Source organism: Cebus imitator, unplaced genomic scaffold, assembly GCF_001604975.1.
Source record: "Cebus imitator isolate Cc_AM_T3 unplaced genomic scaffold, Cebus_imitator-1.0 Scaffold159, whole genome shotgun sequence".
NCBI classification, from domain to species: domain Eukaryota; kingdom Metazoa; phylum Chordata; class Mammalia; order Primates; family Cebidae; genus Cebus; species Cebus imitator.
The window spans coordinates 2,344,209-2,362,383 of NW_016107474.1; the positions used below are offsets into that span (position 1 = coordinate 2,344,209).

Below are 18,175 nucleotides of genomic sequence, written 5' to 3' on the forward strand. Positions count from 1 at the left end.
TTTACTCCCCACGTTTTGTTTTCCTGTTTTGCTTTTCTCCTCTAATGCCTAGCAAAAGGCGTGGCCCAGACGCCTGGGTAGGACTTCGGGTGTAAATGAAGAGGGGACAAATGAATGAATGGGCGGCAAAGGGATCTTCACAAACCAGACCCTCCTCCGGGATCTTCTGCGAACACTCCCGAGGCCCCGGCCCAGGGACGCCAAGGGCGACTCGTGGGCCCCGTGCCGACCTCTGGCGGCGGCTCCCGGGCTCCAGGCTCCCAGGTAACCCCCAGCAGGTGGGGAGCCGGGGCCCGCCGGCGCCTCGGCGTCGCCACCTCCACCTGCCTGCCCTCTCTCCTTCCGGCTCCGCAGCCAGGCCCGGGCGGGCTCCTAGTGTGCAGGTGCCCGGCCGCTTCCGCCCGAGGGGCGCGGGGCTCAGAGACCCGGCAGCTCCAAACGCCGCGGGGAAGATCCGCGGCCCAGCCGGCGCACGCCCACCTGTCGGCCGCGCAGGCGCAGCATCGCGCCGGCCTCCCCGCGCCCCGCGGCGCGCGGCCAGTGCGCAGGCGCGGCGGCCGATGCGAGTGTGTATGTGCGGGCGAGAAGATGGCGGCGGCGGGGGAAGCAGCGTGAGCAGCCGGAGGAGCGCCGAGTCCCATTGAAACGGGCCGCCATGGCCCTCCACAGTCCGCAGGTAGCCGCTGGCCCGCGCCTTCGGCCGGAAGGGGAGCCGAGCCCGCGCCGAGCGGACGCCGCGGCGGGCGGGCGGGCTCCCGCACCCTCCCCGGAGCGAGCGTGTGGGAGTGGGGGAGGGCGCCGGGACACGCTGCCCGGGCCTAGGCCGGAGCCACCCGCCGCCTCTGCGCCCGCCGCGCCTTCGTCCTCCAGAGTTGCCTGGGTCCCCTAGTCCCGGGGAGGCAGAAGGGCGGGGGCTCCGGGCCCCGCCTGGGGAGGGCGTGGGGGGCGCCGAAGGGGTTAATCTCCCCGGGGCTGGACCGCGGGGCGAGCCCGGGGTGTGGAGTGGGGCCCTCCCCGCCGCGCCGGCCTGGGGAGGCGGCCCGGGGGCTCCGGGAGTCTCCTGGACTGGCAAGAGCCCCAGAGCAGCTCAGGTTGCTGCCTCTGCCCGGAGCGAGCCTCAAAGATTTGAGGGTGCCCTGTTGCCCCCTTGCCTCAGAACCCTTCCTTGTGATCTTGATTGATGACGCGGGGGTTGCTGATTTTCTGATTTTGGATAGAAGTCGCTCAGTAGCGGCCTTAGGCTACTGTCGAAAACAAAGCTCGAAATAAGTCGCAAGGACTGTACTTTTACTTGCATTTGAGTGACATCCCTTGCACGAACCCATCCCAGCCAGGCTGACACTAACGCACCCTGCCTTAACAGTATCTAAAGCTTAGGGGCCCTTTACAATAATCCTGTAGTGGAAAGAAAGAGCTCTTTTTGGGAGATGTGCGTATAGAGTTAAGCTCCTTTTCCCCTCTCCCACCCTTTCTCCCCCCTCCGCCATTATAATTATTCTGAGCAAAAATCGGCATGATATATTATTTGTCAAGCTTGCTTTAGACTACTGATTTGTTGACATCTAGTCCCTATAAATTGTTGCATACTTTTAAACCATCTCAGTGTGCACTCGTATTAAATATGGAGAAATGAAACAAAGTAGCCACTGGGAAAACTGGTGGCAAGTAAAATTGTAACCCTTCATAAGCACCTGGGTTTTGTTGCTCTTTTGCAGATAAATTCAATCTGACTAGACCTCATTTGAAAAACGATTTTCGTGACTGTTGAAATGAATGCGTGTTGTGGAATCTACAACGCGAAAACTTTTAAAAACTAGATCTTAATGAGAAGCTTCAATTTTGTTAAGTTTGCCATAGTTTAGTTTGCATTGGAACATCCTCCCGTTAATGTTTTGCTCCCTTGTACATTTACTTTTGTAGGTAGTATGGTTCTTTGCACCAAAAAAGGGATTAGTAGTTGAATAATTTTTACAGATGTATAACTCAAAGATTATTCTTAAGAGATTTGGTATATTTAGCTTTGTTTAGACTTATTTAAAAAAAGATTTGACCTTTGGTTTTTTCCTCAACTTAAATACGCACTAATTAACTAGCCTATTGTTAAAATTGGTATGAATAAGTATAAAGGTCATATGTGTAATATTCCTTGTGATTTTGACAAGAAGAAAGCGTCTTTAGGCATAACTCACCTTATTTAATAAGCATCAATCACAGTTGAAGGCTGATTGAAATGTTAATAGGGATGGATATTATGTAAATTGTAATTTCGTTGCTTTGTCTCAGTACTTACGTGTTTTTTGTTTTATTATTATTATTTATTATTTATTATTATTATTATTATTAGAGATGGAGCCTCGCTTTTCGGCCAGGCTGGAGTGCAGTGGCACAATCTCAGCTCACTGCAGTCTTCATCTCGCGAGCTCAAGCCATTCATCCTGCCGCAGCCGGCCGAGTAGCTGGGGTTACAGGTGTGCACCACCACACCCAGCTAATTTTTTAGTAGACGCGGGGATTCACCATGTTGGCCAGGATGATCTGGATTTCCTGACCTCGCAACTTGCTCACCTCGCCCGCCCTGTATTTATGTTTTACGCAACAGCATTAGCTATACGCGTCTTTAGAGAATTGGAGTAGCAAAAGTTGGCTCAACATAAATGTTAGCAACACTTTGGGTTTATTCTTTTAAAGTGTGATTTAAATACTTTTAAGTTCTAGCGTGGAGAAAGTAGCAAAGGAGATGGTTTAATTTCTCAAAATTTTCTTTTTCTTTTTTCTTTTCTTTTTTTTTTTTGAGATGGAGTTTCGCTCTTGTTGCTCAGGCTGGAATGCAATGGCGCCATCTCTGCTCACTGCAGCCTCCACCTCCCAGGTTCAAATGATTCTCCTGTCTCAGCCTCCCGGTAGCTGGAATTACAGGCGCCAGCCATCATGCCCAGCTAATTTTTTTTGTATTTTTATTAGAGACGGAGTTTCATGATGTTGGCCAGGCTGGTCTGGAGCTCTTGACCTCAGGTGATCTACCCGCCTCGGCCTCCCAAAGTGCTGGGATTACAGGTGTGAGCCACCGCGCCAGGCCGATTTCTCATAATTTTCATTTTCACGGAATAGTAATAGAAACAAATAATGGAATTATGTATGAGAGGATTTAGTTACTGATTCCTGCCTGAATCATTCTTAGCGTTTTCAAAAATTTGTTTTATTTGGTTGCCTACTACCCTGAAAGTCTTGCAGCCTTAATGGCCATTCATTCATTCAGCAAATACTGATTGTTTATCATGTGCTAAGTGCCGTGATATGCCTATTACTTGTTTTTGTTGGGAGTAACAGCTACAAATTCGAGGTCTTATTTTAAAATTGGCTTGTTAAAGTTAAATTTGTCAGTAAGAATAATGGGACCTGGAAAAAGTTACAATTTAAAAATGTTTATAGGCCGGCGCAGTGGCTCACGCCTGTAATCCCAGCACTTTGGGAGGTGGAGATGCTTGGATTACTTGAGGAGGTCAGGAGTTCGAGACCAGCATGGCCAACATGGTGCAACCCGGATCTCTACTAAAAATACAAAAATTAGCCAGGCATGGTGGCACACCTGTAATACCAGCTATTCGGGAAGCCAAGTTAGGAGAATCACTTGAACCTGGGAGGTTGCAGTGAGCTGAGATCACACGGCTGCAGTCCAGCCTGGGTTACAAGAGCCAAACACCATCTCAAATCAATAAAAATAAGTAAATAAAACAAAAATGTTTCTAGGTTAATAACCCTATTTCCAGTTATTAGGAAGTGTTGGTTGATCCCTTTTGCCTGTATCGAAGTGTAATAGTGAAAAATTTGGAAACATTTTGAGGCCAATAGCTTTCAACATTTTAGCAAAAAACAAGAGAACTTAACAGTTGAAGTGTTAAGTCCAAATGAATATCTTTGTCACTGAGGGGACCGAATAAATGATTTGGGGTAATTAATTTGAAGCTACCACTTTTGCCTTACACCTGAAAAAATTTTTGTGATTATTGATGTCATTTTATAGTGAAATCTCCAGAATAATGCTTCCGACACCCAAGTTGAATATCGTGCAGTTGGCTCTTGTCCTTGTCTCTGCACAGACTCAACCCAGTCTTTTTTTAAGCCTTTTTTAAAATGTGATAGCAGGGCCCCCACATTTTATATGGTGGAATGCCTTGGATTCCACTTCCAGCATACGGCAGAATGTTGCTGTATTGCTGAATATCTGTTTATAGCTGGCAGGTGGATTAGTGTTAATTCTTGAAAGAGGTACATTTTTATTAGAGTCTCACATAATGAGCAGCTGAAGTAAATTATTTGAAATTTTGACAGGGTGTTTGGAAATAACAGTTTTCCTTTGCACAGTGGCAGCAAGATACTTAAACATGTCCTAAGACTAGATATTCTGGCCGGGTGAGGTGGCTCATGCCTGTAATCCCAGCACTTTGGGAGGCCAAGGCGGGTAGATCATCAGGTCAGGAGTTCAAGACCGGCCTCACCAACATGGTGAAATTCTGTCTCTACTAAAAATACAAAAACTAGCTGGGCATGGTGGTGTGTGCCTGTAGCACCTGTAGTGAGCTATTCGGGAGACTGAGGCAGGAGAATCGCTTGAACCTGGTAGGCGGAGGTTGTAGTGAGGGAAGATTGCACCACTGCACTCCAGCCTGGGTGACAGAGCAAGACTCTGTCTCAAAAAAAAAAAAAAAAAAGAAAAAGAAAAAAGAGTCAATATTTTAAGTTTGTGAGCCAGTGGTCACCTGAGTGGTTCCCGCAGATGGCCTGTGCAGCCACGCTGTAGCAGGGCCTCACCTTCGTGCTCTTGAGCCCATCTTGGTGATACCACAGTGCTCTGAAATTCCAGTCAATAGTAAGTGGGCCTTCCACATTCTAAATTCCTCACTAAAGCAAAAGTTAGGACATACATTCCAGTGTTCTGTTACTTAGAAGTGATAGGATTTAAGTAGTGATTCACATAGGAAAACTTAAAGGAGAAAAGGGTTACAAAGCTTAATGATTGCTGTTTAATGCCAAGTTTAATGCCATTGTGCTGTGCTCAGAATGTAACATTCAAGTAATTGAGAAAGGTGGCATCATCTCCAGTTGAAATGGTTACGTCAAGTTTTTTTTTTTTTTTTTTTTAAATATAATTTCAGACGTGTGAGTTGATGGTTCCCAGTTTTCAAATGGCACATTAAACGTGGTTGCTGAGGACACATCTTGCCGATAATCTACCAAAGTACGAAACATAGTGGGAAGAGCTTGCTTTTGAATTTGTAATTAGGCTGTTACTTTCCTATTTACTGCCACACATGCAAGAACCACTGTTACAGAAAAGAGATAAATCTGTTTGCAATGGAATTTGCTGGCCTTGGGCCATTGGATTACTGTCATTTGTCACTTTAGTGCCACTTCAGCAGTGTAGATGTTCATTTCCAAAGACTGACATGTGCTTGGACTGCAGGTTTCCTGTTTATCAAAGTGTTCTCCCAAAAGGTCTTTCTGTGACCACTTCTGTCAGTACAGGCTAGATGAAGAATTCGTGGAGGAAAAGAAAGTTGGTCCATGGGGTATGTGTATTGTATTTGTTTCAGGGATCAGAAAATGTAGAATTTATCATAAGCCTTGATATGGAATCTTCAGATCATAGACTTTTTCAGAGCTGGCTATTTGAAAGCTACGGAGCCATGATCCCATTTTCATCAGATAACTTGAGAAACCAGAAGCTCTGCCAGCACTGCCATTCTGCCCTGTCTTGAAACACCATGTCCTGGTTGCCCTCTCCTGGAATAGGGTGGGTAAGGTATTTCGGTGGAAGTGTGGTTTGGGGCTGGGAGAGAAAGGTAACATTAGAGAGGATTAAAGCCTGTCTTCCTCGATGTTCCCTTTTTGGCTCCCGTGAGAATTGTTAGAGGAGAGCGTGCATGTGGAGTGCAGGCCCAGCACCTGCCACCTTCTGCACCATAACGGTGGCTGCTCTTTTTTTTTTTTTTTTTTTTGAGTCTGGCTCTGTGGCCCAGGCTGGAGTGCAGTAATGTGATCTCGGCTCACCACAACCTCCGCCTCTCAGGTTCAAGTGGTTCTCCTGCCTCAGCCTCCTGAGTAGCTGGGACTACAGGCACCTGCCACCATGCCTGGCTAATTTTTTTGGTATTTTTAGTAGAGATGGGGTTTTACTGTGTTAGTCAGGATGGTCTTGACCCACCCACCTCCGCCTCCCAAAGTACTGGGATTACAGTCGTGAGCCACCATTCCCGGCCAGGTAGCTGCTCTTAAGAGTCCTGGGTCTCCTACCAATTGGCCTTGTGTCTACAGCTTTATTGGTTGGCATTCTTCAGATCAACCCTCAGTTTACTTTTCTGGTATCAGCTGGAGGGCCATTCTAAGCCTATACTCTATGGCTCAGGCATCTCAAAACCAGTGCATTTCCAAGTGAGAGGACCCCTGATAAAAAGGCAAGTGTCTCCACTCCTGTGCCTTTTGTACCTGAGTTTTACATCTAGCTGACTCCTTCCCCCCTTTCTCCCTCCATTTGTCTCTTTCTTCCTGATCTGATGGTGCTAGATTTTTGTTTTCCCATTTGTCTTTGTTTTATGAATATGTGCTCCTTTTCATTCACGTATGTTGAGTACAGACATATGCCCGTGCTTTTTTCTTGCTCCTTTTTATTTGTTTGTTTTGTTTTTGAGACAGAGTCTTGCTCTGCTGCCCAGGCTGGAGTGCAGTGGTGTGATCTCAGTTCGCTGCAGCCTCCGCCTCCTGGATTCAAGCAATTCTCCTGCCTCAGCTTCCAGAGTAGCTGGGATTACAGGCATGCGAACTGATTTTTTTTTTTTTTTAGACGGAGTTTCGCTCTTGTTGCTTAGTCTGGAGTGCAATGGCGTGATCTCTCAGCTCGTTGCAACCTCTGCCTCCTGGGTTCAAGCAATTCTCCTGCCTCAGCCTCCTGAGTGGCTGGGATTATGGATGCCTGCCACCACGCCCGGTTAACTTTTTGTATTTTTAGTAGAAACTGAGTTTCACCATGTTGGCCAGGCTGGTCTCGAACTCCTGATCTCAGGTGATCCACCTCCTGGTGGATCCGCTTCCCAAAGTGCTGGGATTACAGGTGTGAGCTACTGCGCCTGGTCTAATTTTTGTATTTTCAGTAGACACGGGGTTTCACCTTGTTGGCCAGGCTGGTGTCGAACTCCTGAACTCAGGTGATCTATTGCCTTGGACTCCCAAAGTGCTGTGATTACAGGCGTGCGCCACCGTGCCTGGTGTGTAGTCTTAAAAATATCAAAACATTGACTATGACAGCTCCAAACTTACATTCTCATTGGAGCTACTGTGAAAACTTGTATATGTGTGTATGTGTTAGTTAAATAGTATTAGACGTATCAGGTGTGCCCTGCTGTAAGAAACTGAAGGCAGAGAAAAACAAGCATTCGAACTGTACCAAATAGAGGGGTTTGCATTATAGACCTGTTATGTGGATGTATTGTCTGGAGTGGGAAAGGAGTGGTCCCCATGAATAAGGTACCCCTGGAGTCCTTAGATGAGATCCAGTGAGCAAGCTGGATGTGGTGGGACAGCTTGTTGTCCACAAAAATGGTTATTATTACTGTGAGTACATGTGAAAAATACTTGTTTTTGTGTTTTAAAATTCATGGAATAAAGTAAAATATACTCCCTGTTATTTATTTATTTTTATTTATTTTTTTTTTTTGAGACAGAGTCTCGCTCTGTTGCCTGGGCTGGAGTACAGTGGCGTGATCTCGGTTCACTGCAACCTCCAGCTCCTGGGTTCAACTGATTCTCCTGCCTCTGCCTCCCTGTTAGCTGGGATTACAGGGGCCTGCCACCACACCCGACTAATTTTTGTATTTTTAGTAGAGATGGGGATTTCACCATGTTGGTCAGGCTGTTCTCAAACTTATGATCACAGGTGATCCACCCACCTTGGCCTCCCAAAGTGCTGGGTTTGCAGGCTTGAGCCACTGCATCCAGCCTCCCTACTCATTCTTTCAAAAAAAAAAAAAAAAAAAAGAATTGTTTCGTAGAGACAGAGATTTGCCGTGTTTCCCAGGCTGGTCTCAAACTCCTGGCCTCAAGGGATCCTCCTGCCTCAGTCTCTTGAAGTACTGGGATGACGTGAGCTGCCACACCCAGCCTTCCTATTCATTTTGAAAGTATCAGCCTAGGCCGGGCGCGGTGGCTCAAGCCTGTAATCCCAGCACTTTGGGAGGCCGAGGCGGGTGGATCACAAGGTCAAGAGATCGAGACCATCCTGGTCAACATGGTGAAACCCCGTCTCTACTAAAAATACGAAACATTAGCTGGGCATGGTGGCGCGTGCCTGTAATCCCAGCTACTAAGGAGGCTGAGGCAGGAGAATTGCCTGAACCCAGGAGGCGGAGGTTGCGGTGAGCCGAGATGGCGCCATTGCACTCCAGCCTGGGTAACAAGAGCGAGACTCCGTCTCAAAAAAAAAAAAAAAGAGAATCAGCCTTTTTCCTTTTAATAGGACATGTTGAAATTTTGAGTAAAATAGAAGAGAATTTGAAAATGAAGTTTAATTCTAGAGGTTTTAGAGATTCCTGGCCAATGTAAAAAAAACTTCTGATACATTAAAAATTTTTTTTTCATACTTCATTTTTTAGAGCAGTTTTAGGGTCACAACAAAATTGAGTGAAAAGTACAGAGAGTTCCCATATACCCCTTCTCTTGATATTTTAAGTAATAATTTTCCTTAGATGGCTACTATAATATATATGTATAAATTTTTATATATATAAAATAAATATACTTTTTAAGACCTGAAGTAGGCCCTCTGGTTAGATCTGATCATTGGACAGGAAGGAACATATTTATTGTGAAATACTAAGTATTGCAGTAATCATCATTTGAAGCCCGTGAACTGTATAAACTGCGTAGTTTGTGAAGTGCTTTAGCTTGTTTGTGCCTTTACAGCAACTCTGTCCTATATTATTATAACGATTTTACAGATGAATAAGATAAGACCTAGAGAAGTTGTGACTTGAAGTCATATGGCTGCTGGCAATCAGGACCTTTTAAAAGCAGGTGTTTTGACTTCTAAATTCTTTGCTTTTTCTGCTTTGCCAAACTGGTTTTCTGGAAGAGACTGATGAAGGCATAATATTTCACATTGTGACTTCCCCTTAGTATTTACTCCATAGAAATTTATCGAATGAATGAATGAAGTGTGTATTTAAAAGTTTTAATGTTACCAATTACAAAATCTGTTACTATAATGTTACTAATCACTAAATTTTGTGTGGGGTGCATTTTGATAAAATCCTTTATTGATTTTCAGTTATAAAGACGCGCTATTTTTAAGATAATGAAAACAGCACAGAAGTATTTAAAGTAAAAACTGTAAGTCATTCCCTTCCTGTCTGATCCTTAATCCTCAGTTGATGTGTGTCTTCTATGCTTTTTTCCATTAGGGTATTTTGTTGTTGTTCTGTTGTTTCATAATATGGTCTATTCTCTCTAGTCACTTAACTGAACTTTATTGAGCAGATCTTGTTTCAAAATTATTGAAAACATCTACTGAAGTCAGTTTTCTTATTTTTAGCTAATTTTGCTATGGAATGAAGCGTATATTTGGGAGATTAAAGTGGCTTATCAGGATCCAGAATACAGGAGACTGGAAGTGCTGTCAAAAGTTCTGAATAACAACATGTTATCCGAACGATTTTTTTCTTAAGAAATATTTTGGACCAGGTGCAGTGACTCACTCCTGTAATCCCACCACTTTGGGAGGCTGAGGCAGGTGAATCACTCCAGCTCAGGAGTTTGGGACCAGCCTGGGCAACATACCAAAACTTTTTCTCTACAAAAAATACAAAAATTAGCTGGGCATGGTGGTACTCTCCTGTAATCCCAGCTACTTGGGAGGTTGAGGTGGGAGGATCACTTGAGCATGGGAGGTGGAGGTTGTAGTGAGTCGAGATTGTGCCACTGCTCTTTAGCCTGGGTGTCAGAGCGAGACTCTTGTGTCAAAAAAGAAAGGAAAAGAAATGTTTTGAAGACTTTCTCCCCCTTAATAGCAGTTATGCTCTCTGATGATCATATTGTAGAAGGAGGTCTTGACCAGGCACAGTGGCTCATGCCTAAAATCCCAGCGCTTTGCGAGGCTGAGTTGGGTGGATCACCTGATGTCAGGAGTTCGAGAGCAGCCTGGCTAATATGGTGAAACCCTCTCTCTACTAAAAATACAAAAATTAGCTGGATGTGGTGGTGGGTGTCTGTAATCCCAGCTACTCGGGAGGCCGAGGCAGGAGAATAGCTTGAACCCGGTGGGGGTGGGAGTGGAAGTTGAGGTTGCCATGAGCCCAGATCATGCCACTTCACTCCAGCCTGGGCGAAAGAGCGAAACTCTTAAAAAATAAAAAAATAAAAATAAAAAAATAAAAATAAAACACACACACACACACACACACACACACACAAAAGGAGGTCTGATTCACATTCAAATTCTTGTCCATTCATTGCCTTTGCACTAGATTTACAAGAGGACAGACTTTTCATTAGTTGGAGATTGGTAAGTCACCTGCCCTAGGGAATAATGAGGAATTGGGTAATTAACCTGAATTTTTCTCCATCTTGTTTAAGATCATGTTTTTTGTCTTTGTTTTATCAAAGTTTCATCACTTTGTTTCATCAAAGTATTGCAGTGGCAAAAAATAAATCACTTCCAACTCAGGTCCCACTCCCGAGAATTAACCACATTTAACTACTTCTGACTTGTAATAAAATGGAAAATCAGGGCTTCCAAGTGTGGTTTACTATTTTGTTTGGAATTAATTTGCAGAATATTAGACAGTTTTTTCAGAACCACGTATGAAGAACTTTGTATCTTTTGAGAATGTTCAGAGATTTTTGGTGGCCAGACAGTAGGAGTATAGAGCTGTGCTTTAGAAGTCCACAAGGTATCGAGGGAAAGAAGCAGGCTCACTGCTGGGTGCATCCAGTTTTAGGGTGGTAATTCCTGTAACAGAAGTGTGAACAGCATTGTCAAGAACATTCATTTGTTCAGCAAATAGTTACTGACTGGCTGCTGTGTACCAGGCACTGTGGATGGAGTGATGAGCAAAAACAGGCATTGTTTCTCTCCCAGAGGAGTTTATGGGTCTAGGAGATAATCACAGTTAGGTACAAATCGTTGCAAACTGAAGATGTTTTCCAAAGGAAGGGAGCACAACCTGAAGTCAAAGAACGGTTCCTGTGGAAGTGACGCGTTTGTAGCATGAGACGGTGGGAACAGCATGTGCGGTGGGCCTTTGGCTGGGGGAAATTTGGAGCATTTTGGGGAACTCAGCAAGGACCTGTGTGCCTTGGGCACAGAGCTGGAGGGGAGGGATACACACTCCATCCAGCCTTGCAGCCTTTGTTAGATGTTACTGTCTTTATCCTGAGAAAAGTGTGGAAGAGGGGATGGTACAGGGTTTCACCATAATCAGATTGCCATTTGGGATCATACTCTGCCCCCATGAAGAATAGACTAACAGGGGTCACAGTGACGATAAGGAGATTATTTCGGGGAGGGTCCTTGGACTTTTTTTTTTTTTTTTTTTTTAAAGATGGGGTTTCACCATCATGGCCAGGCTGGTCTTGAACTCCTGACCTCAGGTGATCCACCCACCTCAGCCTTCCAAGGTGCTAGGATTACAGGCGTGAGCCACCGCGCCCGGCGGGTCCTTGGACTTTTGACTCAGTGGGTACAGTGGAGGTGGAGTTGCATGACCAAGGAGTTGGTTAGATGTAAGGTGTTTCGAAAAAGGAGGCTAGTGGAACTGAAGGTTAGGCCAAGCTGGGAAGACATCTCTTCTAGAACGGTAACATTTGAGCTGGAGTTTTCTGGGCAGAGAAGCACAAGGACAAGGGCATATGGAGGAGAATGTTCAGAGGAACAGTCTCAAAGCCTGCAGCCTGTTTGGGAAACAGATACCTTTGTAGTTGAAATGGTCTGTAGGGTGAAGTGTTAGCCAGGAGTCTGGAGAGGAGAGGTAAAGAACTTGATAGTCCAAGCTCAAGATTGAGCTAAGTTGGTAGCAACACTCTGGGTTAAGATTGCTGTTTGAGGCCAGGCACGTGGCTCACGCCTGTAATCCCAACACTTTGGGAGAACGAGGTGGGTGGATCACTTGAGGTAAGGAGTTTGAGACCAGTCTGGCCAACGTAGTAAAACCTTTCTCTGCTGAAAATGCAAAAATTAGCCAGATAGGGTAGTGCATGTCTGTAATCCCAGCTTCTTGAGAGGCTGAGGCAGGAGAGTCACTTGAAGCTGGGAGGCAGAGGCTGTAGTGAGCTGAGATTGTGCCACTGCACTCCAGCCTGGGCAACAGAGTGAAACTGTCTCAAAAAAAGATTGCTGGATTGAGATGATTATGCAGGGGTCTTATTGAGATCCTTTGACCGTTGTCAGGGGTTTGATTCTTTGGGTTCTCATCCATAGTTGGGAATCTACTCTCTGTTCACCTTGCTATCTTAAGCCTCACAACTTCGGGGGGAGGGAAAGTAGGGTATTTCTTTTGGGGACTTCTGAGACAGATTAATGTGAGGCAAGTAGCCCTTCAGTGTCCTCAGTGATAATTGGATAGAGTAGTTAGAGAAGGTCATCTAGGGACATTATTCCTTTTGAGTGGGAGGCACGTTTAAAAACAAGCGTTTGTCCCCGATGATATTCCTAGAAAATAGAGAAAATATTAAGAAAAACTTGTTTCTGTCCCATGACTTTGAAGTGGCTTCTGTTAATATTTTAAATGTTTCTTTTAGCACTTTTGAGAGTAAACTTTAGAAATTTGGAATCATTGAAATTAATGGCGTTTTAGGTTTGTGATCCTTGAATGCCCTCTTCTAACACCAGAATCACCTCGCACTCTGGGTGCCACCCAGAGACCCTGAGTAAGGATCCCTGCGAGTAGGTCCCCAGGTCGTTTCAGCCAGGCTCAGGTTTCAGATCTCTGCACGGCTTCGTGTGCAGCTTTTTTTTTCCTTTTAACTTCTTGAGCACTTCCCCATGAATAGCAATAACCAAATCATATTTTGGACAAAGTGTTTTAACATCTCCAGTCTGGGTTAGCCGTGAACAACAAAAATACGGATTGTGCCCTTCACTCTGAGTGTGATAGTAATGAATTTTAGCTGTTAGTGGAGTTGGGGAACAGTTCTGAGCAGATGAGAAATCCTGACATTTTGCTGCTTTGAAGATCTGTCTTCTTGTGTCTTGGAATGAGATTTCAGTTTGGTTTGGCATTCATTAACTAAATGGTTAATGCCTTTTAAACAAGCGTTTACGCAGCACTTGATCTGTTCCAGGGCCTGTGTTGGGATTTATAAGTTGCAAAAAACATATATATAATTTAAAATATAAGTACAGATGTGTTCCCCAAAGCCTTAAGAGCTGCTCTGGCTGGTGCTCTGCATCCCACATCTTGAAATAGGGCACCTGTGGACAGCATGGAATCGGCATACTCCACCACAGCTCAGTGTAGCTGTGAGCATCTGATGTCCCAGAGAACTGGAACTTTCTAATTCATCCTGAAGCCGGGCTGTCAGCATCTCTGAGGATGTGTGCACAGCATCAAGCCAATTTGCCATCAGGAATTCTTGCTCCTTTTTGCTGCTGTTGGTCATGGATTCGTCAGGTGAGGAAATTCTAATCACAATCTGGTCCTGAAATAATTACACTTGGTTTTCTCTTGCCTCTTACCTCTTTGCTCTTCTGTGCCATAACAGTGTGCACAAACTTTTCTTCGCCTTGTTTAGGTAGTGGGGAAGGGCAAGTTTTGTTTGTTTGTTTGAGATGGAGTCTTGTTCTGTCACCCAGGCTGGAGTACAGTGCAAGGTCTCAGCTGGCTGTAACCTCTGCCTCCTGGGTTCGAGCGATTCTCTGGCCTCAGCCTCTCGAGTAGCTGGGATTACAGGTATGTGCCACCATGCCTGGCTAATTTTTGTATTATTAGTAGAGATGGGGTTTCACCATGTTGGCCAGGCTGACCTTGAACTCCTGACCTCAAGTGATCTGCCTGCCTCAGCCTCCCAAAGTGTTGGAATTACAGGTGTGAGCCACTGTGCTGGCCTTTTTTTTTTTTTTTCTCCAATCTTAGAAAAGCATTTTCTTCAGTTTTGGCTGGAAACTTAGTTGACTATGACTTGAACTTCACACATAATGATACTGTAGCAACATCCTAGCAATGAGCTAGTCTTAGACACAGTTACCAGAGCTGTGTTTGGAGTTTGTCTCTCATCTCTTAGCATATGGTAAACAAGCCTGGTTTTTGCTTTTTTTGTTTTGTTTTTGTTTTGAGACAGAGTTTTATTCTGGTTACTCAGGCTGGAGTGCAGTGGTGTGATCTCGGCTCACTGCAACCCCTGCCTCCCGGGTTCAAGCGATTCTCCTGCCTCAACCTCCCGAGTAGCTGGGATTATAGGCATCCGCCACCATGTCCGGTTAATTTTGTATTTTTAGCAGAGACTAAAAATTTCTCCATGTTGGTCAGGCCGGTCTCAAACACCCGACCTCAGGTGATCTGCCCTCCTCGGCCTTCCAAAGTGCTGGGATTATAGGCGTGAGCCACTGCGCTGGCTGGTTTTTGCTTTTTAAGGTTGACAGAAACCCCTTGCAGTTGTGCCTTTTTGCCCTTGCATCTTTTGGATGGAAACATTGATTTAAGTTAGCATATTAAGCAGTGGATGTCTTTTCTGTGCGAAGGGAAATACATCACAATATGGTGTGTGCACCGTGAGCTTTGAGGGCCCTGTGGACTTCGGTTTCCTAGATGCCTTGTCCTTCTTGGGGAGGCAGTCAGCTGTGTTCAGGGCCTGTGTGGGCCCTGTCCTGAGAGTCGCGGAAGGAAGATGTGGGGAGATAGTGCCCTCTGCAGAGGTGAACGTTACATGGATGAACCGGAGCAGCCGCCGTCCTGACTGATCTGTCAGGCCCAGAAGGCTTTCTTGAGTAGAGTGTGGTCTGGCTCCGGCCTCCCGGCTGCCTAGCTTGCTAGGCACTCAGGTGTTTGTCCATTGGATAGGTTAATTGACAGAGACCAGCTGGTTATCATTCACTGTTTTGAGGACTGCTTTATGGTGTTCTTTGGTTTGTCTATAATAGTTTAGATCTCAAGAGCCTTAACTCAGAAGTTCAAGAACACAGCATGCCAGACTACGAGGGACAGATTTGCCTTCTGTAGAAATAGTAATGAGAGCTGATTAAGAAGAGGTGGCTGCTTCCCATAGTGTTCAGATTGATTGTCATTTCCGCATTTAGAATGCATGGGTGACATCTAAGCTTCTCTTCAGGTTCTTCAGTGCTGTCTTTATCTCTGTTGTGTAGTTTCTGGAATCCAGGTGACTGACTCACACGTCACATGTCAGTTATTTTCCTTTATTTTCTTGGGCGCTTTATCCCTCTCTCTCTCTTTTTTTTCCCTGACAACTTCATCACATTCTCGCAGTGTCTTGGGCTCTTTCTCAACAGGTATAGTCTGGAGATCATAGGACGGTTACCAATGCAGAGAAAATGCCTTCACCAGAGTTACCAGCAAGTGCTTGGCTGTGGTGGCTCCGTGTACTAAAGCTCTTCCAGGCCTAGTCAGTGGGCGTGCCAGTGGTCTTCGCAGGCCTGCTTAGAGCCATTGCAGCTGCCCCCAAATCCAAGAGCTGGCGCAGCCCACCTTTCCAGTAGAGGGCCTGATTATGTGTCACTGGTGAACCTGGAAAGAACTGTTCAGTTGGCTGCAGCACTTAGTTTGTGTTTTCCCCCACCTTTGTGATCTTAGGTGTCTGAGCCAAAGTCACCATTCACCCAGTAGTTATTTATTGACCTCTGTTATGTGCCAGGTATTGTGGGTACAAAAATGAAGGGGAACACCTCGTCTCCCCAGACCCTCTGCTTGTAGACACGCTCGCCTCCTCTGTCCCTGTGGCTTGCTCCCCCACTTTCAGCGAGTGCCTGTGCCCTCGTCTCAGGCAGGCGCACTTTACCCACCTGTAAAATCGTGGCCTCCTTCACACTTGTCACCCTGTCCTTACAGCTGATACCTTATGTATCCGGTGTCCTGATGTGCTTGTCTTCTTCACTTTGTCTCCCCCATTTAAGCTTGGTGAGGGCAGGGATTTTTGTTTGCTTTGTTCATTGCTGGTCCCCGGTCCTAGAAAGTGGTAAGTGCTCAGTAAATATTTATTGACACACACATTCATGAAAGACATACCATGTTGGACAGATTCAGAAGCCCACAGTCAGGTGTGGGAAAGAAGCTGGAGAGCCTGTCACAGGAGAGTCCAGGGACACCTTGGCTCACGTTCGTGAGAAGAATAGTTCACAAAGATGCCTTTGGAACTGAGTTCTGTAAGTGCACAGCGTCAGCCAGGCTGGCAGGGGCCCAAGAGAAGGGCACCCAAAGCAGGCACATGTGGCGTGTGTGGTGTTGCGGAAGTGCCTTTGCGGGATGGAGAGTTTGTAGGGGCTATGGTGCTGGGAAGGTGGGTGGGATGGGTGCCTCTTGTAGGCTCTGCTAGAACCTTTAAGCCTTAAAAGTTCTGGGAGACTTCAAAGGCCTCTCCTGGGCACCAGAATAGTAAGGTTTGGTTGAGAGACAGGTCTGTGGTGGCCACAAGCAGTTTGGAGGGTGAGGGGTGAGAGCAGAGGCAGATGGTTGCAGAGACCCAGTTGAGAGGTGTAGAGGGCCTCAACAGTGCCTAGAGGAGAGGCAGGCCTTAGGGTGGCAGATGGCTGGTGGGAGCGAGATGCACAGGGAGAGGCAGCTCGTGGTGGTGTGTTAGTGGTGGTATTTTCCTTCTTAAAACGTGGACTGATGCTTGTTTAGTAAAATGTTTTCCGCACTTATTCCTGTTCTTTAAGAGATGGGGTCTGGCTCTGTCATCCAGGCCGGAGTGAGGGGCACCATCATAGCTCACTCACTGCAGCATCCAACTCCCAGGCTCAGGCCATCCTCCCCCCTTAGCCTCCCAAAATACTGGGACTAAGGCCACCATGCATGGATTTCCATTTCTTATGTTGTGAATGTTTTTCCATTAAAGGTTTTCCTTTGCTCTTGTGTTTTTTAGATCTCAAGAGCCTTAACTCAGTCTTCAGCATTGTTTAAGGACTGTAGAGTATTCACAGGTTATAGTTTATGCATGCTAACAGTGGTGATGTTTAGTAGTTTTTTGATCCAGTTTTTAGTTGTAAGGTGTGAATTATCTTATTTCTTCGAGCAAATTGAACACATTATTGTAGACTGCAAGATGAACGTCCTTAATTCATTGATTATTTTGGGGGTGAAGGGAGAGGTATATTTTGCTAAGGGAGAGTAAGATAATTAGGGGATATTTAAAACATTAAGTTTTAAAAAAAATTTAAACTAATATCAAAAACAGGTTCTACACATGAAATCTTTGAAAAGTATTTTAAAAGATTTGTTTATTAATTAGTTTTCTTTTTTTGAGACAGAGTCTTGCTCTGTCACCCAGGCTGGAGTACGCTGGCGCAGTCGCCGCTCACTGCAACCGCCGCCTCCTGGACTAAAGCAGCTCTCCTGCCCCAGCCTCCCGAGTAGCTGGGACCACAGGCGTGCACCACCACGTCCAGCTCATTTTTGTATTTTTTAGTAAAGACAAGGTTTTACCACTTTGGCCAGGCTGGTCTTGACCTCCTGACCCCAAGTGGTCTGCCTACCTCAGCTTCCCAGAGTGCTGAGATTAAAGGCATGAGCCACCACTCCTGGCCTGTTTATAAAATATTTATCGATAAGCTGGCTTATGTTTGGTGAAGCCAACTATTTCAGCTACTGCTATAGATATCGAGGAAGATAACCGAAGCATCCTTACCCTTGTGTATAATAGATAGCTAAGGCCTAAGAAAGAACTGGGCATATTACAAGATGTGTAATTAAGTACTGAGTTACGTGGTGCATGTGGCAAGGTCTTTTATAGTAATTCAGAGAATGAAGAAGGGCATTGAGCTGCTCTCGAGAAGGAATAGGGTCTCCACCTCCCAGAGTGCTGGGATTGATTATAGGTGTGAGCCACTGCACCCAGCTGGGGGATCTTACTACTTCACATGAATTCTCTGGTCACTGCTGCCCAACTATTTTTCTATCTCTTTTTTTGCTCACCCCATTCATGTGTTAAGGTGCCCTCCTTTTAAAAAAAAAAAAAAAAAAAA

General features: G+C 45.5%; 1 protein-coding gene across 3 annotated transcripts in view; it reads left to right on the top strand.

Moving 5' to 3' along the window:
• The first annotated feature begins 519 nt into the window (after positions 1-519).
• Positions 520-18,175, top strand: part of USP10 (ubiquitin specific peptidase 10) — an 85,888-nt gene continuing 68,232 nt past the window's right edge. For 2 of the 3 annotated variants that reach the window (XM_017543630.1, XM_017543632.1), the window contains exon 1: positions 520-676. In XM_017543630.1, coding sequence (XP_017399119.1) covers positions 656-676 — 21 coding nt within the window. In that variant the 5' untranslated portion in view covers positions 520-655. The remainder of the gene's footprint in view (positions 677-18,175) is intronic. The other variant, XM_017543635.2, reaches the window with a different exon arrangement.